This window comes from Scophthalmus maximus, chromosome 5 (genome assembly GCF_022379125.1).
Source record: "Scophthalmus maximus strain ysfricsl-2021 chromosome 5, ASM2237912v1, whole genome shotgun sequence".
Taxonomy (NCBI): domain Eukaryota; kingdom Metazoa; phylum Chordata; class Actinopteri; order Pleuronectiformes; family Scophthalmidae; genus Scophthalmus; species Scophthalmus maximus.
In genome coordinates, this window is record NC_061519.1 from 10,927,579 (window position 1) to 10,953,291 (window position 25,713).

Here is a 25,713-nt window from a genome sequence, read left to right on the forward strand (position 1 = left end):
ATAAAATACAGAGCAACATTAGTTTAGCTTAACAGTCTTCCGTGACTACAGGTGCAAAGTTGATCCGTGTGGGAAAAAAAAAGATTGAGACCGGTGTTTGTGATCAAATCTGTCTTTTTTATCTTCATCTTGATTTGTAAAAAGATACAGTGATCCAAGATGATGTTACACGAACAATAATCATACTTGCTGACTAAAATAACTGATGAAAACAGGCGTATGATTCTCCAGCAATTCATAAAATTGATCATTTGAATAAAAAGATTTAAATAGACAAAAACGTTCACTGAGCAGAAATGAGGGACAAGCTTTTGGAAGAAAATTCAATCAAAAGTGGAACACTGAACAACTCATCAAAGCAATTAAAACAGGGATAGTATGTGTGTGTGTGTGTAACTGTGTGTGTAACTGTGTAATGTTATTGATCTGAAGTCTTTTGAAGTCAAGCAAACCTAGTGTTTGTAACATCTCATTTCCAGTTGGAGATCTTTCCTTTTGACTGGGACCGTTGTCCCCTTGAGAATAAGCCAATAAGATGTGAACTAAACCTACATAGCGAAAAAAAAAGAAGAAGTATAAAACCAAATTAAAAAGGTTTAGCCCCTGGTGTGTAGCGGAGGTCCGAGCGTCCTGCAGAGGCTTGTGTCAGTCGGTGATGTCTCACTTGGCATCGACGACCATGAGGTGCACAAAGAGTCCGGCCGAGGGGAGGCGGTCTCCGTTCTTACTGAGCAGAGGCACATGTCTGTATCCTGTGTGGGAGCACAACGCGGCTGCAGTCAGTGATGAGTAAAAGAAAAAATACGAAGAGCTCTCTGTGCAGCCTTTTTTTTTAATTGAGTTCTCTTATGCTGCAGAGACCAGATAGTTCACATCTCTGTTCATTCAGGGGAAGAGTGAAAACAAAGAACTATCAGTGCTTCTAAATCATTGGGTTGCGGGAAAAGGAGCCGAACTCACCCATTTTCAAGCTGTTGAACGGAAGCGTGTACTGTCCGACAAACTCATTGTCAGACGTGGAGTCGTGGTCTTCCACAAGGAAGCGCACTAATGCCAGATCCGGCACGTACACGTCAAAGTGGAAGGTATCATTCCACGAAGGGTTGAAACCTGAAACAAGACACGGAAACGTGTTCCCTCAGTAATGTGATGTTTCACGGCCCTCCTGCATCGTTACTTCACATCCTGAGGGTTTTTTCTCTGATCTTTTGACCTGCTTTGTCTACTTGCAAGACTCGCAATGTTTCCCAGAATGCATTTTGACAATCCCCAGAGGGTGTGATTGCATTAGACGCACGCAGCGGTGGTTTTACTTGTTGATAGACAAACACACAGTGTTAGCAGAGCAGGAGTCAACAAGGAGCGAGTCTTACCAGTGACCAGTTACCATTCTGATGTTTACCTTTAATTTGACATAATTCAAACACAAGGTAAAAGGCATAAACGGTACAGTAAAATATATGCTCTACATCTGCCTTTTTATAAACTGTGTCGAGATTAATAAGGTACAATATAAACATGCACACGTACAGTATATGTATATGTTGAAAGGAAAGGTACCATTGTTTTCAACAGGACTGGTTTCTTTCTCAGCGACGTCAGCCGGCACTCCGTACACCTCCACTTTGACCAGCGGGTCGACTATGGAGGATTTCTTCTTGTTCACTTTGGGGAGCTGCTGCGCTGATATAACCTGTTGGCAGGTGGATGGATATACATCATGTCCGATTAAAAAGCTGTCCTGAAAAACAGGATTTCTACAGCATGTGTTCACAATAATCACCATGACATGGAGCGTCTTGTGCTTCAGCCAGTCCCCTCGGGTCAGGGTGATGGGGTCAAACTCCGTGGTCACGTCCCTCATGTAGGCTGGTTTCAGGATGTAGCCGCTCCTACCATTTACCAGGAACCTGCCCTGGTTCACATCCATGTCTGGGCACGTCGTCTGGAAGTTTAGGGCCACTGAAAAGGAATTATTCAGATGACTCGGGGACGGTGATCTGTTAAAATCAACTTTCTAATTTGTCCAACATCGTTTTTCCTTTGAGTGCTGCAACATTATCAGAGTGGACTGTACACGTGATAGTTAGTTATTCCCCGCTCGTGTTTGGACGTAGGTACCGATTTGGCAGCCGGCGTTCCACAAAGGCACAGGGCTGTAGTTGGACGAGTTGGTCCTGGAGCCAGCTGGATAGATGCGGCTCAGCTTGTCCACATTATGCCGGATGTAGGCATTCGCTGTGGACGGCACATCAACACCAAGATAAAGAGTCATGGACTGATGTGAAGTTAAAGTGCATCATTTAGTACCAACGGATAAGAGACACTGACACAGGAGTGCAATCTGCCCGGGGTCTTCCTCACCTGACTCCTCTGCCAGCTTCATGGCCTTTCCCTCCTTGAAGGATGACATTTCGTAAAAGCTCAGGTTCCTAACGGCGTCCTCAAAGCCGTGGAAGTGGACGCTCTTGCAGTAGATCACCATGTCCGACAGCTCTTTCGCCAGTTTCTGCTTCTTTTTTTTCTACACATTAAACATAATCCAAAGGTTAAGTAAAAATGACCTAAATTACTAATCCATTCATTCGTTGGCCCTCCCTTGGTGTGACTCCCACCTTTCTCTTCTCTTCCTCCTCCTGATCGTCCTCATCGTTTGACTCCTCCTCCTCCGTCACATCGGTTTCATCGGCCGGCGCTTCCTCAGAGGCAAATATGGCCTCCAGTTTGTTTAACCTCTTCCCTTTGATGATGAACTTCCCCTTCAATTTCTGAAAGTCCACGCAGGCACACGAGAAACACACACAAGCACAGAAAAGCAAGCGACTGGTATCATTAGGACAATCTTTCTTCAAAGGACAAAAATTAAATCTACAAATACATACGAGAGTGAATACCAACCTCAGGAGATGGGAAATTTGCAGGCATGCCGTCGCCCATGGGAGCGGTAACGAGTGCACTGCCCAGGATGGAGCTCATGTGGCGGGCCATGACTCTCTGCTGCTCCACGCTGCAGTGGTTCTCCAGGGAGAGGATCACGGGGTAATCGGACGTCTGAAGAAAAGAGAAAACAAAGAGACAGACGCGTCTGTTTTACCGGGAACTATACAAGAATAACGTACCGGATGCTCCCCTGAAACACACACCTTGAACGCGTACTCCTTGACGGCTTTGATTGCGTCTTTGAAGAGGATCTTGGAGGTGAGGGTGTAGCCGTGGTAGATCACTGGCTCATCGTCCGAGCCGTCCCAGCAGTCCAGCTCCACACAGCGGCAGCCCTTCAGCAGAGCCCTGAGAGTCACACACACAGGATTAGTGGCTGTTCATCTATATTAAGAAACAGCAGCCAGAGGGGACTCCCACAGTAACCATGGCGACAGATGGTTAAAATACTAATTTAGCTTGTATATGTGCAGCAGTTCACAGGAGAGGACTCTTTATTATTATTATTATTATTATTATTATTATTATTATTATTATTATTATTATTATTATTATTATTATTATTATTATTATTATTATTATTATTATTGCTTCAACATATATGAAGCAAGAATTATGTAAAAATACATACATTGGGTGAAAGTGCTGGTAAAGTGTAGAGCCTGGACCAGTGAGGAAAAAAACTTTTCTGACAAGCCACATTTTTCCCACTTTTATGTTTCTTTTCTTTTTTTTGATACAGTGGTTTGATTCTGGCTGGATACACATCTACAGGCTGGAAACGACTTCAAAGGCAGATTCCTCGAGGTCGGGGGGCGAGAGCCGTTACCTGACGTAAGCCTCTGTGCTGCTGGGCCCTTTGAGCTGATCCTCCATGAGGTAGGTGTTGTGCGAGGAGGAGATGAAGTACTGATTGAGGGGCTGGCTCATGTCCTGGTGCACCTCTCTGTGATCTGGGTTCAGGATCGAGGCCTCTGGGTGATGCAGGTACATGAGGAAGCCGTCTTTGGACAGCAGCTTCTTCGCCTTGACTGAGAGAGCACAAGGGGTGAGGCGGCTGATGAGGCAAGAGGTGCATCAGAGCAACGGTAACCTGACGCCGTCTCCCTTAAGAGGATCCGGTTCCCTCTCTTATCTGGAATCAAGATTAAAGATCCTTGACAAGACTGTGAGTCAATTTAATGAGTCTGAATTATCGTCTGCCCTCTTTCACTTGAGCTGCTTTCAGACATGCGCTGAAGTCGGAACGTTTCCCCGGGTTTTTTCCGGGAGGGGTGTGTATGTGAGAAACGCAAACGTCCTCAAATGTTGCTCAGGAACTTTTTCCCGGCAGGCCCCTGAGTCTGAGCGAGCCCACTTGAGAATACAGCAGGAAAATCTCCAGAGGATTCTGGTTGGACCGCTCTACCAGGGCGCCACCCCTCGCCTTAATGTTCCGGGAATGTTCCTGCTGTTGTGACAAGCTCCCGCTGCGTTCTTCATATGTGGATTAAAAATGTTCAGACATTTTGCGGAGTTCATGTCTGAAAACAGCTTTAGACAACCCTGACTCTACATGTTGCAGTCGAGGTATATGCATGCAATACAGTCGTGTGACGTATTACTCTTCTCTCTATGCACGAACATCCCAGAATAAAGTGGTTCTTGTTGCAAACGGCAGGTATCTTGGAGGTTAATACTTGTGACTGGTTAGCTGTGTATCTGTCATTAGGAGTTAAAGCCAACTTCTCCTACTGGAAGTTACACATTACTTCTCTTAATTTTTTATCTACGCTTTGAATAGTTACGGCCGTTTAATCTACAATTACTCACCAGTGCGGTACACTGGCATTGCGGCAGGTCCCGCCCACAGAGCTGTAACTTTTGGTCAAACATTTCCCTCTCGGGGAAATATTTTTAAACTTTAAACACTAGTGCCGGGTGACTGTGAAAAATAACATTGGTGATTCTGAAGGGTCATCCTTAAAGGATGAAAAGTGTTTATAAAATGGAAGAAACAGATAATCATCTCTACACTAATACATATAAGCTGTTAATATTAGTTAAAACATAAAAGATACAAAATACAATAAATATATACTAGAAACACGCTGGTTTCCTGTTCTACCAGCCGCTATGGAGCATTCAACGTGGAAACCCCCGCAGAGAATCAGCCCCTGATGAGAGAACCCCTGCAGAGCAGTGGTGCTCAGAGACCAGGGTCGAGAGCCACCGCTCCGCCACACTGCGGAGTAACATCGTGAAACTAAAAAACACTGCATTTCAGTTTCAGAGTACTGACCGTGCTCGTCCGGCTCGTACTTCTCGATGATCGCGTGTGCGTCCGCCAGCGTCGCCTTCTCTCTCTGTTCTTTCATCAGGAACTCCACCAGGTTTTCGGGACTCATGCAGCTCGTGGTCTTCGCGTACTCTCCGTAGATGACGTCGATTTCCTCCCGGTGGGTCAACAGGTCGTAGAAATGTTCGATCTCTCCCCCGGCCAGGTATCCAGATTTTGATGTGTCACATTTCTGCACGAGGGAACAGGATGGTAAACTAAAGGTTTCATTTACATTGAACCAGCTGTACTGTGAACTTGGTCCCAAAAGGGGGCTATGGTTGAGAGGACGGGGAATTAGGGTGAATATTTTTTATCATCATAGTTTGACTTTTCATTTATTTTTCCATTTTTCAAACGGGCAGTTTACTTAGGAACAAATCCTTAGAGTTGGACTGTACCTTACACATCATGATAACACTGTTCCCCTCTCAATGTTTTTCTCAACTATTTCTGCGTTCAATGGTTTCCTTTGGATAAACATTAACCTGCAGCAGTGTGCTCTTCCAGGTGTCATTTCCAGCTCTGCGGGCCTCACCTGGAAGATCATGTCTGCGTAGTCGTCGTCCACGTCAATGTTGATCAGGCGGAGGAAGTTCTTGACCTCTGACTGACTCAGCTTGTCGTCTTTGTTCTTGTCTGCTTTCCTCAGGCAGGTGAAAATCCAACTGAAAAGTTTGTCATGTAAGGAATTGGATATGTATGCATTTTTCACTCATACCCCATGTGCCCTGGCGGAGGCTGAGGTGGTCTGACCACTAATAATGAAGTGGGAACCATGAATCCTCGAGGCTGCAGACCCGCTGACGGGACCACACATGCCATCATGACAAGGATACTGCTCCGTCTTCTGCTGGCAGCTGAGGTCGCTAATGTTGGAGATGATTCTCTCCAGGCTGTTGACCCACTGCTTGGCCTCCTCCTCTGAGCTGGCGATGAGGTCCAGGTTTTTGCGGCGCCCCTTGAACATGATGGAAAAGCAGCGGCCCTCCACCTGCTCCTCCGTGTACTTCCTCAAACCCTCCGACTGTCGGCCCATTCTCACCGCCGAGATATCGTCGAGGGAGACTGACGACGAGAAGAAAAAAGCTGCCTGCGTAAAATTGCGCTCACTATATTTTGTTTTAAAAAAGGTATTCACCGCCATAGTGGGCAGCTCTTTTGTACTTTTGGTATCTTTCAGCATCACAGACCAGCCTGCTTGGTAAACACAAGCCTCCTGTTTACTCTGACGTCACATCACAAGTTCATATTTAGCTTTTTTTCTGAGGTTTGTCACTAAAGTGCAGAGTGCTCTTGGATGCAGCTTCAAGGGTTGCATGTTATCAGACATCACGATACACTACAGTTATCAGACTGTGACTACATGAGAGCCATTTATGGACGTCGATAACAACTCCCCCGCACAAAATCACTATCCAGACAAACACACCCTTAAAACATATCACGGCTATCATGAGCAACACAGTTGTGTGTGATAATACCAAGGACTTTCATACAGCATTAATCTTTTATAGCTGTATCATTGTAAACCCTTGGCTTTTATAATCCACGATTGAAACTCTCCATCTGTCCTGACGAGGAGATGGTTTCCGTTGCACGCATCAGCACTGAAAACACATATGTGTTTGATGAGAATTACAAGTTTTAAAAAAGCAAAGAAGAGGTGTGTGTGTGTGTGACACACACGTGTGTCCACCACAACACCAGAGAGAGGTACAGAAGTGTTTGCTGGCAGGTTCTCACACACATGTAGGTGGGATGCTGGGGCGGCACTCACAGGTCTGCTTTGACTTAAAGGTTTTCTTGGACTCGTGCCACATGGTCTTGCAGTCCTCCTGCAGTCTGAAGTAGCGGGTCTTCTTCCAGGACGGGGAGCGGACCTTGAGCAGATCTCCCCCCTGCAGGAGGAACTGGATGTCTCGGTCGCCCTCCATACCTGGGAAACCAGGGAGCAGAGAGTTGTACTCAACAGGTAAACTATAAATCATTACACATCTGCAGATCTAACCGCACGTAAGCACCATTTTACACAACCGCATTTGAGTCCAACCTTAAACTATAGCCACCTTTCTCCTTCAATGTCCACAATCACAAGGCAAGGAAAGCATCCAATTTCCCAATCTTTACGCATTCACCTGAGATCTGCGCTGTGACAAAGCTTTCTCTACTCTCGTCCGACCCTGGAGAACCCCTCGGTTCCCTCTGCTCTACGGCATTGCTCAGATGAGCGCAGCGCAGCCTACCTACCCAGCAGCTTCACGTTCATTTGCGTCGCCTCCTGGCTTCTGGCGCGGCGGAGTAGCTCCTCCGAGCCGCTGAGTTCGGGTTGTGTCCGCAGGCACTTCATGATGCCTCCTTCTCTCAGGCGCTGAGGCGCTGCCAGACTGTTTACAAGGCGTCGGGACCGACCGACCGACCGACAGGTGCATGAAGGGGCGTGGCCCAGTCAAAGTTCACTCGCTATCTCTACGGGCTGTCAGCTGACAGGCAGACGCCTCAGTGTGTGTGTGTGTGTGTGTGTGTGTGTGTGTGTGTGTGTGTGTGTGTTTCGGCGAAAGCAGCCATGGATCAAAACCGCTGTCCGCTTTAAGCTTTTTTCATTTTTTTTTTCATTTATTATTTTTATTAGAAAATTCTGTTTCACAGGATATTTCTGGGGAGACGGTTGACACGTTTTCGACAACGGTAACGCCATTTTTAGAGAGCTTTTTAAATAAACTGATTTTAACTCACGTTAGCTGCCGGTTAGATAATAATCTAAAAGCTCAATAAGTAACAGAATCACAGTTGGCAGGTGCCAAAGTTGTTTTTTTAAGTTGGAAGAAAATAGAATAATACATCTTAAATATGGCTACGTGAATCTGCTCTTTCACTGGGGAAGGATAATCACACAAAACAACATCAGTTTTATTGGAGTAATGTATAAGATTTACCGGTACAGCCTGAACCTACGTGCACTACAGTTGATACAAGAGCACCATCTAGTGGTGGTATCGCGACACTGCCAAAGTGCCGTGATTTTAACCAACCCCACCAGGCCACACAGCCTGTGTATAAAACAGGACCAGGCTGGCAAACAGGTCAACTAACACACACACACACACACACACACACACACACACACACACACTTGTTTGCCGAGAAGTGAAACATGTAGTCCCTTTTTATCGTTGTTTGCAGTAAGAGTTGGTTTCCTTTCTACTCGGGTTAGACTTTTTGTTTTGCTAAAACTTGTTGGTGCTTGCAGCAATGGTGAAACTAGGCAGGATTACAGGGCCACACCTTTGGGGCAGACTTTAAACAAATCCGTCTCCACGGGTGCTCTTATTCGAACCCAGTAAATGTCCACTTGAAAACAAAAGTGTCTCAGCAACAATTTCAATGTGCGTGTGTTCTTTAATCTTTTGTTATTTATTCAATGGGTTATACATTTTTTTCAAAGGGCAATTTATTTCACACTACCAAACAGACAAAATGACCCCAAAAAAGTGTCCTACCGTTGTTTTTCTTTTCGATCCCATTCATTTCCATCCTCCCCTGGGTTTTTGGCTTGTTTGCAGTTATGCAGTCAGGTTTTTACGTTTACGCCGTTTCACTTGGTTTCACGCGAAGCTGCTCCTACTTTCCATGAGCGCAAATAGACCAGAAAAACTAACCAAAAAAAACCAGTACCTGTTTCAGCTTTCAGTCGAATCGGAGGACACAGGTGGGGTTTCTCCCCGCGGTCTGAACTGGTGTCAGCTCTGCAGCCTCCAACACCGGTTTGACAAGCCTGCCATGCGAGCTGCACTGCTGATGTCACAAGAGGGCAGGTCACACCTCGAACGCAGCTCTCCGTCGCCGGGCGCATGGGGTTAGTTGACACAATGTTCGACTCTACCAGCATTCTTCTGTGGAGGCAGGGTTCTGCTCAAGGTTTCTCCATCGCCGCTGTTGTCCAGTGCTTGCTCATGGTGGTGATGAGTCACTATAGATGATATTGACAGGAGGAGGTCTAGACCTGCCCTATATGATGAGTTCTGTGACAACTTGTGTTATGATTTGGCATCATAGAAAGCAGGCCACATTATGAACTGCTCACTTATGCAAAAGCTTTTTTTTATTCAAGGCATTTTAAACTCCTGTTGTCTGCACACAATTATCTATAGAGGAAACAGGGAGTGGATGTTCACTTGAGAAGCGCTCACAAGCCTCAAGATATTGTAATCAGGTTTGACGAGTAATATTTATACAGTGTGGAATTTTCCTACCACATTATTTCTATCGCTTCATTCTGCTGAGGCAATTGGCAAATTTCTTTTTCAGGTGCCCACCTTGTTCCTCAGTCCGACAACAAAAAAAGAAGGAAGACACAAAGTTGGCTCGCTGCAAAGTGCACACGGTTGACAGTGAGCTTGAGCATATTGGTTACATTGAATGGGGAAAGATGAAGTGTGTTTTGCTTTCCTTTTCATGCGTAGCTCTGGCCTTGGCAGGATAATAGTCCTGCAGTCACTGGTGTGTTGGGTGGCTCCTGTGGCTCTCAGCACTTCCCTTTCAGGCCTGGCTTACCCTCAGCGCACTGTCAGCATCAGCATCAGTGAGCATTAATGTAGCATCAAGGGCTGAGCTTCCGGGCAAGGGTTGACCCCCTGTCCAAAAATCCATGAATCAGTGCCATAGACACATTACAAGAAGCACGTTGTTTTCTTTAAATGCACACTAAATTGTCATTACACTTTATCCCTTAATGCAAGAAAACATCCTTATCTCTGCTCCACATTCCATCTTCTTGCATTCCTTTCTCAGGAGAAATGTACCTTTTTCAGAAAAGGTTTACCTTGATTCTAACCTGTAAAGGGCAAGGTGTCATTAGGAAACTATGGCACAGGGCAATTAAGAGCGACTTCTCTTGAATTAAAAAACACTGTAAAGAGGGATCACGTGTTATTTCTACTGATGATGAAGTTTGCGTCTTATGCCGGAGAACAAGTGAGAGCAGGCCCTGCTGTTTCCTCACATACCACTGATATCATACCAGCCATAGTTTGGGAAGTTTCCCCCAAACATCCTCATACTTTCAGCTCAGGCCGCTGTTGTGGCATTAAACATGCTAAGCCCTGGGGGGTTTATGTTGACACCAGATCTCAGAGAAGCACAAATAAACTCTTATCATGCACTGAACATGTAGGCTATACTGTAATTGGGTACCATTTCAAAGTACGCATATTTTACTTGAGTCATGCTTTATACTCCTATTTTAAATTTTTGAGAGCCATTTTTGTTTGTTTTTACTGCACGACATTAGCTGTAGACACTGAAAAACACCAAGGGGCCATTATTCTGCATAATCATTCCTCTAGCATTTTTTTACTAAGTTACAATTTTAAATACAGATCTTTTTTAAACTTATAAAGTATATTTGTGGAATATTGCTAAATGGAATATGGAATATTCAAAGTACACGGTTTCAATACTGTGGCTCGTGGTCTCAAATTTCACCCGTGACAGACGGAACAAGAGAGAACATTTCAAAGGACACATTCTTAGTGGACACATTAGCGCCCTCTACTGGGTACAATTTTACAAGTGAGAAGTGTAAGAAAAAAAAAATCAATATATATGTAAAATATTTGAAATAACTGTAAATACCCTCCCCAGTAACTGAAACTTGAAACAGCATGTTGTCTTTTTCTGACTATTTCGGAATTTGTACGGATATTCTGCAGCCCCGGCCACACTCAACATGGCGGCCACCCAGTTCCTCCTCCGGGACTCGCACGTAAACCGATGCGTCAGTCGCGCGTCAAGTTGTGTTGACAGCGAGCAGCAGGAGTTGTCAGCGCAGCGGCAGAGGCAGCGGTTAGCATCGCCGGAGCCGAATGGAGTAACCGCCGACGCAGTATTCCACCCAGCGTCTCAGTTCGGAAGCTTTGTTGACGGCTTTACAAACAAACAGCGACGCCATGGCAGACGACCAGTCCTCCCAGCCCTGGTCCATCGACAGGGACGACTACGAGCTCAACGAAGTTATCGGTGAGTAGCCTAGCATGCTAGCGCTAGCACCCGAACCCGTCGAGCCTGTCTTTACGGCGGCGGCTGCCAACCGCCGCTAGCCACGCTAGCATTGTGATGTCTGTTCGCTAACGGAAGGCCAGTCCGCCGTGACAACGTTGCTACATCGCAGGGAGGCTCGCAGCCCGGCAGGGTTCCCTACCAGGCCAGGCCAGAGACACGGACTGTCCTCTGCTCGTTGGCCAGCTAAAGCGAGACGGCGCAAAGCTAAACGGCTAGCTAACTAGCGTTAGCTAGCCGTCAGTTGTCAGGGGTGGGTGGTGGTGTTCTTTTGCTCAAGGTGTGAACTACTCGTACTGTCCCCTGGTCCAGGTAGGACCACTCCTCACTTATACCAAGACACTGGGTCCGTTGCCCCACCTACCTGCCGCCTGTTACTATGCAGTTATATGTGGATCGATCCATCAAAGTGCAGTACTGTGATCTACTGTGAATGACCTCAGTCTCCGCAAATGTAGCACCTCCCCACGCTGTACACGAAAGACTTTCGATAAACTGTCACATTCTGTAATCTGTCGTGAAAAGTCAAAGGCTTCATATCTCACCTCTGCATTGCTTTGGCTGCTCTCTCCCTTGATAGGCAGCGGAGCCACTGCGGTCGTCCAGGCGGCTTACTGCAAGCCCAGGAAGGAGAAGGTGGCCATCAAACGCATCAACCTGGAAAAGTGTCAGACTAGCATGGATGAGCTCCTGGTAAGAGACCATAGGAGAGTGTGCGTCTGCAGTCCAGATGTTTTTTGTCCGTGGGTTCGTCGGGGTGGGATCAGTCAAAGACGGATCAAAAGCTTGGTATCACAACCACCGCTTTTGGTACAAGAGTTGGGTGAAACCAACGAAACCCGAATAAGGACGAACTAAATGCGAACAAATGGCATTCTCCTGTTATTATGGAGTTATTCACATTGACAAAACCCCAAACACCCAGATGAGCCAATTTCCTTCAACTTTTAATTCTGTGTTGCCGCTTTCCTGTCTCGATAGCCGCGACCAAGTGGGTTCTACATTAATCAGTGGATAAATGATAGAAATGATTTCAATGCATTATTGAAATAATGATATTAAACATTCAACATGTAATTATGTTTTTATAGTTCAGAAAGCCTCTGACTATGATATACCATAGATAGAACTGAAGTGGAAAGTCACAGAAAAGTTTTTGCATTACAACCGTACACGGTCAAGATGCAGGATTTTGCCATAATGTGCTTTAATCATTTTACATATATATGTATGGTAATATGTGATTCACCCCTATCATTAGTTGACTGGTCAAATTTTGCAACACACTGTTTAGGGTGGACAATATGTAGAAAAAATAAAATAAGTTGGGATATTTAATTTTACTTTATTTAGAGCTGGATATGTTTGTAAAATCAGTATAGCCATGTCTCTCCTGCTTGTGACATCTTTATCATCTCACATATTATCAGCAAACACCACCATACGGTTACTATCCCTGTCCTCCAGTACTTCACCTATTCAGTGCTTACATAACATATCAAGGTCCTGAATTCACCTTTCCCTGTCAGCAGGGTTAAAACTGTCTTGGTGACCCAGTGGTGATGTAACCCAGGTCTTTCCATTGTCTTGAGTCACTGATCCTAAATTAGGTTTTGGCCAGTTTAACAGGGAGGTTTTCACTGTAAACAATGACTAATGGCAAGACAGGTTTATTTCATTCAAGCCACACTTTGAGTTCTGTTTTATTGAATGGGTGTCGAGTTTAAGAGATGAAATCTTTGAAAGACCCATTATGCCATTTTTTTTTTCACTGTGTAGAAAGAGATCCAGGCTATGAGCCAGTGCCACCATCCCAACATTGTGTCTTACTATACCTCCTTCGTGGTGAAGGACGAACTGTGGCTGGTGATGAAGCTCCTCAGCGGTGGTAAGTCCTTCTTTGACACACCTTCCTACGTTTCTCTCAAATAAGGTCAGATTTGAATTAGATGTATAACTATACAATTCATGTGGCATATGAAAACTACAGTAGGCTCTACATGCTACATTATTAGATTGAAGTGTCAGGGAAGTTTAAATGGAGCCGGAGATGATACAACCTCAGCGAGATCATGTCACGAAATTTAGTTGCTGAAAAAAAGAACACAACTGTATCATAGTGAGGTACTCTAAATTTAAACACTTGAGTCTAAACTACAGTATTAGACCTGATCTAAAGTCTGTTGTAATTATTAGACATTAATTTATTATGCCGTTCAATGTGGCTGGTGGTATTATTTTATTTTAAGTATTTTGTTTGAGAAAAGTGTGTTTTCCTGGATCAGCAATAAATTAATAGCTTGAAATTTTGGGAAATAAGCTAATTTGCTCTCTTGCTGCATTTGATAAGAAGAGTAAACCACTCCCATATCTCATATCTCTCTCATATTCACTTCAGCCAGCAGATGATTAGCTTAGCTTTGGCATAAAAAAATGCCACAAGGGGGAAAGGCTGGCCTGGCCCTGTCCGAGGCTAGCAAAACCGTCTTCCTTTCTCCTCAAGCTCACTAATAAACACATTACACCTCATTACTTTAATCTATGTGCTGTACTTATCGGACAGTTTCTTGGCCCAATGCAGTAACTTCCTGAAGTGTCTGCTGGTTGGCTGGCAACCTTGCAGTGATGACAAGAGAGAGTTTTGAAAATCTCAGCGGAAAAAAACCCTCTCTGTCTTTCAGTTTTTTGAATAACGACTCTGGTTTTCCAGTGATCTGATTGGTCAGTAGTTGGGGTGTGGCAGGTTTTGATCTGTTATCACAAACTCAACCTGCTCCAGAGCAGGTTAGCGAGTTAAAACTGAAGTTACCTCAGTTAAACAGCAAATCCTGCTTCGTAGTACAGGCCTCACAACGCCACTCGGTGTGCCTTCAACATTCTTGCCAAACTGTAGATTCACTAAACGTACGGTCAGCACGTCTTGTGAGAAAAAGTCTCTGCCTCTCTCTCAGGCTCCGTGTTGGACATCATCAAACACGTCATCTCTTGTGGCGAGCACAAGAACGGGGTGTTGGATGAGGCCAGTATTGCCAGCATCCTGAAAGAAGTGTTGGAGGGGCTGGAGTACCTCCACAAAAACGGGCAGATTCATCGGTGAGTTACTGTGTGGTTATCTCTGTACATGTTGCTAAGTGTCCTGGTAGCTACTGTGTCCCACCATAAAGTCTCACTCAGACACTGGGCCTTTTGTCACTGCATATGACTGTGCAGTTTGAACTAAACCTTGCTCCTTCAATATTTAATACTCTGATAATGCATAATTAAGGAGGTTTGATTTACATAAAAGTTCCTCCCAGGAGCATTGAACCACAACTGAGAAGAGTGTAATTGTTTGATATCTCCTGAGGGTGCCTCTTTAGGTCTCATCATTGTGACTTTAAAGAAATATATTTATTTTGAAAGAAGTTCAGTTGACAGAGCAGCTGCCAATTGAGCTCAGAGGCCCGTGGCCAACTCACCCAATGAAGAAAGGGAGGGTTGATCTGCTCCAGTTTGCGCAAACATAAAATCAAGCGGTGACATGAAGCAGATCAAAGACATGGCTTTAACTTTTTTTTAGTGTTTGTTCATTTGGTGAGTCAATGTGCACAGCACCGTCCACTCCTCTCTGACTCGTGATACCTGACTTGTACATGATGATTTTAATCGTTCCTCTCCTCATGCACAGAGATGTTAAGGCAGGAAATATTCTTCTTGGGGACGATGGCTCAGTGCAAATTGCTGGTATGGTGTTTTCTCTTTTTCTACTGTGGTTGTCAAATCATACTGTATATAGTTGCACTCTGCAGTTTCTGTCAATATTTAAAAAATGTATTGATATTTCTTATCCTTTTTTTCTGTTTGATGTACTCAAAATTACACACACACACTCACACACACACTGTAGACTTTGGCGTGAGTGCCTTTCTAGCAACAGGAGGAGACATGACTAGGAACAAGGTTCGGAAGACATTTGTGGGGACACCGTGCTGGATGGCCCCAGAGGTCATGGAGCAGGTAGGAGGCCTGTTCTGTCGAAAGCGTTTTTCTCCGCCTCTACTCCCTCTCTCTGTAAAGCCTCATGACTCGGGATACAAAGCTAAGATCCGACAGCTTTGTTCACTCGGTTCTGTTTTCAATCCACAGGCCCAAGGCTACGACTTCAAAGCCGACATCTGGAGTTTTGGCATAACAGCCATTGAACTAGCCACGGGGGCAGCACCGTATCACAAATACCCACCAATGAAGGTAAGTGTTTGGACTCGCACCATGTCTATTTTCTTTAATTCACTTGAGAGGGAAAAAAAACACTTCAAACAGCTCAAGCAAAACACATTTGGATCATTTTAAAGTTATGTAGTTATATATTGGAGCACTTTATAGAAATGCTGACATCTTTAATTCTGCGCAAAGTTATGAAGCTAACTTAGCCAGTCCTCAGTTTGTTGAAACAAGATATCTTCTGTTTTTGTTTAAAAAATGTTTTTATAACTTTATTTAAAGCTACAGTCTGTAATATGTAGATGAACTTATTCACAGAATTATTATATTGTTTATAAATATGAGGTGGACAAGACCTCCGTGTAAGTCGGCATGTTTGCTATGGCATGTTGAATACGGTTGCACAAAACGGTCCAGAATACTTTGCATTCGCGTTGAATTTCAAGGGCTGCCAGAAATGGAATCAGAGGTGTGCCCCCATACTGTGTCCCCTGTCGGTTCCTAGGTTAGTTGTGGTTTGCAACTTCACCACCACCAGATGCCACCAGAAAATTACAAAAATTACACACTGGGCCTTTAATAAAGGGTCTTTTGTGTGCCTGCAGGTGTTGATGTTGACCCTGCAGAATGACCCTCCCTGTCTGGAGACCGGCATCACAGATAAGGAGATGGTGAAGAAGTACGGCAAGTCTTTTAGGAAGATGATCTCCCTGTGCTTACATAGAGATCCGGAAAAGAGGTCAGTTAGTACCCAAACCCTTTTTTTGCCTTTAAAGCCAGATTAAAGTTGTTTGTTTTGCCTTCCAGTAGATTCCCCAGTTGTTTAATGAATATAATACGGAGCCTTGTGTCTTTCCTATTTAGGCCAACTGCTGCCGAGTTGCTGAAGCACAAATTCTTCACGAAAGCCAAGGTGAGCCCTGCATCAGTGTGAGACAAATGTGAAATATTTCTTCATGTTTCAAAGAGAAGTAAGTTCCTTTGATAAACATTTGTCTTTCTGTCACAGAACAACGAGTACTTGCAGGACAGGCTTCTACATAAAGGGCCGACAATAACAGAGCGATCAAAAAAGGTCTGCCATTACTAAAGCATTGTGAAATATACAACATTGTGTGGCTGTGCACTGGCGTATTGTCCAGGGTGTGTTCCAGTTATGTATGATATAATTATTAAGTGTTACATGGCTTTTTTTAAAAACAAACTGTGTAGGTGCGTCGTGTGCCCGGCTCAAGTGGCCGCCTTCACAAGACGGAGGACGGGGGCTGGGAGTGGAGTGACGACGAGCTGGACGAGGAGAGCGAGGAGGGCAAAGCTGCTGTGGCGGCTCTGCGGGTGAGACTCTGCATGCCTGAATCTGCCCAGAGTCAATCCACTTTACTTTATAAGGCCACCTCACTGTTTATTGTCGGTGCGCAGAGTATCCTTTAAACCAGCAGGTGGCGGTGTCGTATTACTGGTTTTCAAGCCAAGCCAGAGTTTGTTTTTGTGGGGGCCTCATCTCTCGACCAAGAAACGACTAATTCCCACACTTAATCTGACAACAGTTTGCCTTTATTGTGCATTGATTCTGTTATTGAATTGATTTCAGTTTTATTTGTGTAGTGCTTTATCTCAAGGCACTAGACTAACTTATTTTCCTGAGTTTGTTGTTCGCATATGACGAACGCAGCGGGATATTGTCCGATTCTAATGCGTTCACGCCAACAAGATAATTTCCAAAACGTTCTGTGGCGTTTGGGTAGAGCATGGCGGAGGCAGGACGGTGCCATTGCCACGATGATAATTCCGCTGCAGAAACCAGTGTTTTTGTTTACAGTCATCAGCACGCCCACTGTGAATCCTCCGGATATGTTCCTGCTGTATTCTCACATGGTTTCACTGGAGATTTTATAAGGGGACTTTCAGGAAAAGGTCTGGAAAATGTCAGGAGCAGCATTTGCGTTGTCACGTACAGCCTCTGTAAAAATAAAATAAAATGTCCGGACTTCAGTTTGTCTGAAATTGGCTATTGTTAAGTTGAAACCTCACATTGTTATCGAAAGAAACCAAACAGTTCCCACAATAAGCCAGCACTTGGCGACTGTGGAGGGGAAAACTCCTCCTTGTCGCAACTAAAAAGTCTTACTTGGTTAGAAGAATTCTAATCATTAAATCTGATTAAAAAGAGAGAACATTTTTGTGTTAAAAATAACATTGGATTCACTATTGGATTAAATAGGAATCATGGCATCAGAACTCGCGCCTCAGGAGAATTTGGTCACCTGACCTGAACCACCTGCTCAGTTTTCCTGTTCAAATAACTTCCCTTTGTTCACATTCAATTTGTGTCTGGGTGTCGGATTGTACTGTCTGTTTACTTAACTGTGTTTCTGGTTAAGCCGTGTGTTTAATGTCACCCACCTTGTGTCAAATTCTTTCAATCCTGTAATGCTCCATCAGTCTATACATTTTGGGGGATAAAAGGAGAATTGCATGTTTTTAATCCTGACAATCTGTCATGTCCATTCTGCAGTCGCCCAGAGTGAAGGATGGCTCCCAGAATATGGAGGTGAGTGGACATGACCTGAAAATCTTGATTTATCGTGATGCCTTGACAGCACAATCTGCATGACTGTCTTATGTGTGTGTCTTCTTTTTTTGTTGTGTTTTTTCATTCATATAAAAACTGAAAACAATTGCCGATTTAACTGCAAATTGGTGTCTCTTAGCTCTTCCCGCCAGTAGAGGGCTCCACAGGACATCTGCAGCCACCCGGTGTGGCACACGAGAGCCCCGCGATCTTGGGCCAGACGGGACAGGACCTCCCACCACAGGCCCCCACGCAAATGGCCAGCCCTTCTCATGCACCCGCCGCTCAGGTGAGTGCTTGGTCAGCTCAAGTGCAAATGTGCTCGTGATAACCAGTATTTCTACCCAATAACTCCTTTTTTACTGTTGCTGTTGCAGGACCCAGCTGCAGCCAACACCACGGTTCCCATCAGCCTCGTCCTGAGACTGAGGAATCCCAAGAAGGAACTCAATGACATCCGCTTTGAGTTCATGACCGGCAGAGGTAGGAATGATCGCCTGGATCCGCCTTTTCCATGCGCGATTTAACACTCCAGTCTCATGTCTTTGTTTTGGGATTCTCCCCTCTTTACCCCCCAGACTCTGCCGACGGGGTTTCTCAGGAGTTGGTTTCAGCCGGGCTGGTGGATGGGAGGGACTTGGTCATCGGTAAGTTAAAGAAGGGGCACCACAGGGTGGGATCTTGACAGTTGCATCTGAATTTATCCGATTAAGTCAATTCACTGCATTGGTGTTCATTTATCTCTGAAAAGCATAAAAACTTGTCAGATGTGATAGATGATTAATTTCCAGCAAGTCTTTTCAGGCAAGCTCATATATTCAAAATGAAATAAACAACTCAAATGCTTTGAAAAAAGGATGTTCAGTATATGTGGTTTGTAGTAAATGTAAAAAAGCGTTTCAAAACAACTTGTATGTAGGACCTAAATATGTCCAGTGTATGATTTTATAGTGTGCACATGGTCTTCATAACTTGGAAATAGTCATTAAATCTCTTCTCACACTAGTTGGTCATCTGATGTTGTCAACTCTGCCTTTTTTAAACTTCTCCCTAGTTGCTGCCAACTTGCAAAAGGTTGTTGACGATCCTCAAAGCAACAAAAATTTGACCTTTAAGCTGGTGAGTGAACAGACATAACTAATTAGGTTTCTGTCCCCCGATGTGTAAAATATATATTTTACAGGTTTATACGATCATGGATTTTTTTTGTTTATATGTTTCTCCCCGTCTCCCAGGCATCTGGTGTGGAGGAGTCTGAAATTCCAGATGACGTAAAACTCATTGGATTCGCTCAACTCAGCATCAGTTAAGACAAGCAGAGCCAGCAGCAAGGGACAGAAACAAATGGTATTGCTCAGCTGCATTGTAGTCAATTCCAAGAAACCACTACTGCCAAAGACGACGAGGAGGAGGAGGAGGAGAAGGAGGAAGAAGAAGAAGATGAGACATGAAGCTGGCAGGAGTGTGACACTACTGCAGGATGCATGAGGACCACGTTGAGAAGAGGCTCAGTTCATCACAGGAATCACACCTAAAACGTTTACAGTGCGCTTATACAGTAAATGGGAGAACGGATGCAATCAACTATATGAACTCCTTTCTTTTTTCTTTGTTTTCTTCCTCTTCATACATAAGCACAATCCAAGTACTGGAAGTGATTGCCTTTTTTTTTGTTTTTGTTTTTTGTTTTCCTTAAATCAACTGTGCCACAAATTTTTTCGAGAAGAGTGTTCCGTCACCTTTACATGGCACTTTATGCTACACTGAAATTGAAAAGAGTAAAGTCAGCCTTAGTTTGTCAAACTATGGGTTTTACCAGTGTGATTGGTGGAAATTTAAGTCTGTGTGTGATTATGTGGTGTATTCTGTACATCTATCCAGTAAATCAAAAAAAAAAACAATTATACGAATCCCATATATTATTTGAAAATTACCAGATTACTGTATAAGACCAAGGACTCGACAGTATCAGTGTGCGGTGGTTTAGTTAAAAACGTCAAGGTGCATTGACTGCACTGCTGAAGTCGATAACATAGACACAGATCGGCTGTAACTGCTCTCATGTCCGTAGTTACCTGACGTATTAATGGCATAATGATTTTCACAGTGAGACCTTCCTCATATTCTTGTTCTATGCAATTGTTATTTTCACCGTATGTGACCACAAGTTGCTAATAATATTTCTCTTGGGATGAATAAAACCACTTATTGTGCTTGTACCTCATAACGGAGTCCGTAAAGCGTGAACCAGTTCCCCTTTAAGAACCTCCAATGAGGACTGATTTTTTATTTTAATCTTCTAAGCATGTCGACAAAGAGAAAACACTACACACCAACAGACAGACACTTTACCCCGACCTTTTTTTTTTTTTCATATGTCCCATTGTAAGGTCTAACTTGCCCTATTATCAAGTATTCACATAACACCTGGAGAGAAAGCTGGTGATGTGCGCCGAGCCCGTGGCAGATCGTGTCGCAGGTCGACTGCTGATGAACTTCTGTGGTGTGCAGGCTCAAAAACTGAAAATTTTACCGTCACATCGAGCTCAAAGGGCCACTTCGACCAAATTGCGCAAACTGGAATTTAGCCATGCAGATCTTCATTGTCAAGGCTTTCGAGAGGTTTCTGCTTCCGCCCAAGTACAATAAACTATAATGGCATTTCCTTTTCAGCCACCCTGGGGGTCACGGCCTTGAGCATGGCAATTTTGCTCAGAAATGACTCCAACTCTAAAGTGTCGATTCCACTTCACTTTGGTGTTTTCATCTAGCTCCAACCATCAGAGCTCCTCGTTCAGGTACCTTCGTAAATGTATGTAGTGTATGTAAAAGTCTGTACACGTGCGTATGATGGCGACTCCATGCACCATGACGCCAACAGGTTTGTATGTGATGATGTAGGTGCATTGACTGTAAATGTGAGGAACATTTCACTCATAAATAATGACTAAGGCAAACAGACTGAGACTCCTGCTTAGTATACGGGGTCTCATTTATTTCGACATGTTTTCCCACAGTTGACCTTAGTTCAAGCATAAGTGGTCGTACACACATTATTTATTCAATTCAATTGGCACCTTATTGATTTGTTAACATGCATATTTTTTGGGAGCACGTAGGGCTTGTAACCACACTGAAACCTGTTTAAGGCTAATGGATAAAAAAAACTTTTTTGGATAGTCACTACAACGGGTGAGAGATGTGCAAGTACACATGCAGGATAAAGAAGCTCTCCCTTCCAGTGTATCATGTCATTTCACTGGCATACCTTATCATAAGATAACTGGTCCAACAACCAGCCACCGACGTTTCCAACCAGTTACTCATATGTATTTACTGAATATTTAGGTGGTTTAGCATACACATTGACTGTGAACATATGCTGTGTGCTGTGTAGCTTGAAGACAACAGTTGAGCTGTTTAGTATGACAAGTCATCATCCGCTGTGTAAAAATGGTGGATTTTGGAGAAATCCTGACAAACATCGGAGACTTTGGCTTCTTCCAGCAGGTGGTCGTTCTCGGCTTAACCTTCCAATGTTGCTTGCTACAAGCTTTCTATTGTAGTTTTCTTTTTATCCAGTCCGATCCAGAGCGACACTGTAACACAGACTGGATCCTCAGAGCAGATCTAAACTTGACCACAGATGAGCAGCTGAACTTGACTCTGCCACGGGGCGAGGCCGGACCTTCAGCAGGTGTCAGATGTTTGTCCCTGTGGACTGGGGCATTGACACCATCAGGGAGTACGGACTCAACGAGACCACAGGGGGCCAACATGGATGGGTGTACTACAGCACTCTGTATGAGGCCACAATAGTCACTGATGTAAGTTGAAGTATGATTTCTTCTTCTATAATCTGTGCTGACTCCCCCTGCTGATTATTATTATTATTATTATGACTTTTATACAGTTTGATCTAGTCTGTGAAAGGGCTAACATGGCTGGAGCCGTGCAGACCGTTTTCATGGGTGGTAAATTTATTGGTTCACTCATCTTTGGACCTGCAGCTGAATCGTAAGTGTCTTGAAAGTGATATTTCAGGTCATTTGCAAAATGTCACCTAGACCTTCATCATTTTATGGTCAACCACTCTCTTCACTTTAGGTTTGGCCGCAGGAGAACCACCCTGCTTCCAGTCGTCCTCCTGCTAATATTTGTTGCAGTATCTGGTCTGTCTCCAAATTTCTATGGCTATTTAGTGTCACAGTTCATAGTCGGATCTGCATATGGAGGATACAAAATTAATGCTGTTGTACTAGGTATGACTTCTTTTCAATATTTTGGTTCTTAGATTTTTTTATGACAAGCATGGAATTGTCCAGTTGTTTCAAAACATTTGTTGTTCTAAGTCTGCCTTGATTTCGGTGTTTGAATTCTGTGTGTAGCAACCGAGTGGATGGGTATCAACAAAAGGTCCCTTCCCTCCTGTTTGAGCCAGCTGTTTGGAGCTCTTGGACAGTGTGCCATTGCTTGTCTGGTCTATGGAATTCGTGACTGGAGAACAGCGCAGTATGTCTTGGCAGGAGCACAGGCCTTTGTGTTCATTTACATATGGTATACTTTTTATTAATTTTAAATCTTTGCACAGTGCTTATTTTTATGAATTACGAACAATTTGCTCGTTTAACATTGAAATTATTATATTTCAAGGTGGATTCCTGAATCTGCCAGATGGTTGTTGGGACATGGAAGAAACTTCGAAGCTAATGAACTGATATGTAAAGTTGCAGCAATAAATAAAAAGCACATCCAAGAAAATCTCCTCCTCAAGGCAAGTCATATTCAGTGTGTTTAACTTGTGGGCACATTAGCTAAATCTACAGGCATGCTAATTAGCCCTGAACTAAAAGTACAGCTGAGCCCGATGGGAATGTTCTAAGTTTTGCAGAAAAAAACAATCCAGGAAACACAACATTTTGGGAAAACACAACAACAGTTCACATAAAACAACGGCATTTCAGAGAACATGAAATTTCCGGTTATTGAAATGGTGGGACAACACATCCCGTTCACGCTTTGACAGAAACTGAGTCCATGATGACGAGTCAACTTCATCTCCTGTTTCTGTTCTTTGCTCAGATTCTAAACTGAATTTGAATGAAAAATGAGTTTTGTTAGTGCTACGGTAGATGAAACGTCATACAAAATCATTCCAATGGACCCTGTTGGTCCAATAGTTGTCGAGAGGGAAAGTGAAGGGATCACCAGAGTCAATGGGATGCATCCTCTGGGGACTGGGAAAAAGTGTAATCCTCTGTTTAATGATAACAGTGACACATTTGGCCTTCAGATAACTGGCAATCAAGAAGTTCAGAGTGGAGGAATCAAAACACTTTTTTCGTCCACAGTTCTTTTGAAATACTTCTTCATTATATCTTTTACCTGGTGAGTTAAGCACATTTTGGAATGTATATATTTATATATTTATTTTTAAAAATGGATTTCATTCAATCTTCATTGTGTCTTTTGGTGTTTAGGTTTTCATTAAATCTGGGCTACTACTGCCTCATTCTGAATGTGGGTAATTTTGGCCTGAGCATCTTCCTGGTGCAGTTCCTGTTTGGTATCACTGAGGTTCCTGCACATCTCCTCTGTATCTTGGTGCTGAAGTTTGTGGGGAGAAGAAAATCCCTGATATCAATTCTCCTGACAGCAGGTTGTGTTTGCCTCTTCACCTTGGTTTTCGCTGAAGGTGAATTTCCTGTCATTCACATTTAGTACATGAGGATGAATTAATTTGATGGTCAGTGGTGTAATGTGTTATACTTCCATTTGAATTCCAGACAATGCTGTTGTTGTCACATCCCTTGTAACCACAGGGAAATTATTTTTGAACTGGGGTAGTTCAATATGTATGATCTACATTCAAGAGTTGTTTCCTACTTCTGTCAGGTGCGCAAAAATCTGTGTATGCAAAATATATAGATATTGTACATGTACAGTGTAAATATCTGAAAATGAACTCCAGCTTCCACTTTTTCAGGCAAACAGCTGTTGGCTTGGGCTTCACAGTGTGTCGAGTTGCAGGGTTCCTGTCTCCGTCAGTTACAGGCCAACCAGGGGCATCCATCCTCATTAACATGGTGTAAATGAAGTTAAGTTGTGTCATAGAGACCTTTTGAGTAAGATGATGTTTAAACCACTCTAATATATGTCCATTAATAATAATAATTCATTTTATTTATAGCACCTTTCATAACACTCAAGGACACCTTACAGATAAAACAAGCAAAAATACGGTTAAAAACAGGCAAATAATAATAATAATAAATAAAATAAAATAATTAAATGTGAGGCAACAGCCAGATGGTTAAAAGGGATAGTTCAGTGATTTTGAAGTGGGGTTGTAGGAGTTACTTATGCATAGTTAATATGTTAACTTATGGAGATGGTGATACGCTGTTACGGAGTTTGGAGCAGAAGTGGATGTAGCGAAAGTCAGAGTCCTACTGTTGCAGAGGGAGCCGCCGAAAAATGTCCTTTTCACCACATTTTGAAATGCTTATCTAAAAAGAAAAAGTTTAATTGAATGTTAAAAACTATTTTTTTCACTGCTTTAGTTTGCCGCCAGACAGTTGTTTATTTTTGCACTATTTTTCAAGCGTGTGGCGTATCACACAGCTGTTATTTTTCTTCAGTGTTAGTGTGAAACTGTAGGTTACATTGTAACCATGGTTTCTCTCCACCCTGCTACATATTCCATATGTATCGGCAATTGACAGGTGACGTGGATAATTGTTTAGGACACACCAGTAGGGTGTGCCTGATTGCTCTGGTTTTTATAAATTGACACCAGATTCTGAGCGATGAAGAGGTGGAGAGATAGTCTCTTCACTCAGAGAACCACGGTTAAAATTTAACCTTGAGTGCTCTATTTTATTGAGAGTATCCCTCCACCCAGCTACATAAGGGGTGGAAGGCCGCCTGAGCTAGTCTGCGAGATGCAAGGCCAACTGACTGGTGTTAGTGGCACCCTAACACAGGCCGGTCCATCATGCAGCCACATTCAGTCAGTAGAATTGGTACCCTGGAGGTTGCAACTCAATGGGTGGAGTGTGTCCGCACTCCGGTCGGCCCTGGGACTCCTGCCCGCTTGTATGTCACCTGGATCAATTCTGTTCACGCATTGAAGCACATTTCCTATGCATTTAAAGAATCAGAACAGCTCTTATCATGGCTGCCAATTAAATACTTCCAGGTCACTTCAAGATATAGAAAACTTCCTAAGCAAATTTGACAATTCGACCGCACCCAGGGCATGAAGCTGGCCGGAGAGATAATCTCAATAAGATAGAGAACCACCCATACATGAACGCATGATAAAGAGAGAACTTCACCGAAAGGCAAAAGGGCTGGAATTGAGCTCACTTAATGTTGTGTTCCTTTTCTTTAAAGGAATATTACCACCAGTAAGAGTGCAAATGACTCCAACATGGCTGAAAACAGCAGCACAAAATCCACCAAATTCTAGCTTCTATACTGGAGTTTTTGCTGTATGTGACATTAGCTGTATATATAGTATATTCAAATTTTCACTGTGTTTTACCTTTTATATTACTGAGTCACCCAGTGTGTTTGCTTATTTACTGTATCTGACTCAGTTGTCTGTCTTTACTGCCATATG

At 43.6% G+C, this 25,713-nt stretch overlaps 3 protein-coding genes across 8 annotated transcripts; 2 read left to right on the forward strand and 1 right to left on the reverse strand.

The window, feature by feature from the left end:
- Nucleotides 1-96: 96 nt before the first annotated feature.
- plcd1b (phospholipase C, delta 1b) lies at nucleotides 97-9,125 on the reverse strand. 6 transcript variants are annotated; one of them, XM_035635822.2, is made up of 15 exons: nucleotides 8,933-9,125; nucleotides 7,038-7,196; nucleotides 6,097-6,325; nucleotides 5,796-5,925; nucleotides 5,222-5,450; nucleotides 3,770-3,971; nucleotides 3,144-3,288; nucleotides 2,899-3,051; nucleotides 2,616-2,768; nucleotides 2,365-2,524; nucleotides 2,122-2,238; nucleotides 1,784-1,962; nucleotides 1,561-1,693; nucleotides 961-1,110; nucleotides 97-752 (listed from the first exon to the last, which is right to left on the reverse strand). In XM_035635822.2, the coding sequence occupies exons 1-15, from the start codon at nucleotides 9,108-9,110 to the stop codon at nucleotides 661-663; spliced, it is 2,409 nt and encodes an 802-aa protein (XP_035491715.1). In that variant the 5' UTR covers nucleotides 9,111-9,125; the 3' UTR covers nucleotides 97-660. The 6 variants fall into 6 exon arrangements, with proteins under 6 accessions (XP_035491715.1, XP_035491714.1, XP_035491718.1 ...); XM_035635821.2 differs by having other exon boundaries at nucleotides 7,008-7,196; XM_035635825.2 differs by lacking the exon at nucleotides 8,933-9,125 and adding an exon at nucleotides 8,758-8,920 and having other exon boundaries at nucleotides 7,008-7,196.
- A 1,851-nt stretch (nucleotides 9,126-10,976) lies between these two features.
- Nucleotides 10,977-20,310, forward strand: LOC118311742 (serine/threonine-protein kinase OSR1). The gene is made up of 17 exons (XM_035635828.2): nucleotides 10,977-11,275; nucleotides 11,895-12,007; nucleotides 13,094-13,202; nucleotides 14,266-14,407; nucleotides 14,982-15,037; nucleotides 15,201-15,310; nucleotides 15,440-15,541; nucleotides 16,120-16,253; nucleotides 16,379-16,427; nucleotides 16,524-16,589; nucleotides 16,727-16,849; nucleotides 18,030-18,065; nucleotides 18,226-18,375; nucleotides 18,464-18,569; nucleotides 18,665-18,733; nucleotides 19,141-19,205; nucleotides 19,322-20,310. Exons 1-17 carry the CDS (start codon nucleotides 11,206-11,208, stop codon nucleotides 19,394-19,396), a joined length of 1,575 nt encoding a protein of 524 aa, XP_035491721.1. The 5' UTR covers nucleotides 10,977-11,205; the 3' UTR covers nucleotides 19,397-20,310.
- Nucleotides 20,311-21,539: 1,229 nt separating this feature from the next.
- On the forward strand, nucleotides 21,540-24,178 carry slc22a13a (solute carrier family 22 member 13a). The gene is given in 10 exon segments (XM_035633380.2): nucleotides 21,540-21,771; nucleotides 21,774-21,913; nucleotides 22,000-22,103; nucleotides 22,194-22,348; nucleotides 22,475-22,643; nucleotides 22,740-22,860; nucleotides 23,380-23,474; nucleotides 23,567-23,781; nucleotides 23,873-23,981; nucleotides 24,073-24,178. Coding segments are annotated over 10 exon segments (1,446 nt in total).
- The last annotated feature ends 1,535 nt before the right edge of the window (nucleotides 24,179-25,713 follow it).

Coding starts and splice junctions, on each gene's coding strand:
- LOC118311742 (XM_035635828.2), top strand. CDS start 11,206: ATGGCAGACGACCAGTCCTCCCAGCCCTGGTCCATCGACAGGGACGAC. Junction 15,311..15,439: donor CCCCAGAGGTCATGGAGCAG/GTAGGAGGCCTG, acceptor TTCAATCCACAG/GCCCAAGGCTACGACTTCAA. Junction 18,734..19,140: donor TGGGAGGGACTTGGTCATCG/GTAAGTTAAAGA, acceptor ACTTCTCCCTAG/TTGCTGCCAACTTGCAAAAG.
- plcd1b (XM_035635821.2), bottom strand. CDS start 9,110: ATGCGCCCGGCGACGGAGAGCTGCGTTCGAGGTGTGACCTGCCCTCTT. Junction 3,289..3,769: donor AGCACAGAGGCTTACGTCAG/GTAACGGCTCTC, acceptor TGTGACTCTCAG/GGCTCTGCTGAAGGGCTGCC. Junction 1,963..2,121: donor GAACGCCGGCTGCCAAATCG/GTACCTACGTCC, acceptor ATTCCTTTTCAG/TGGCCCTAAACTTCCAGACG.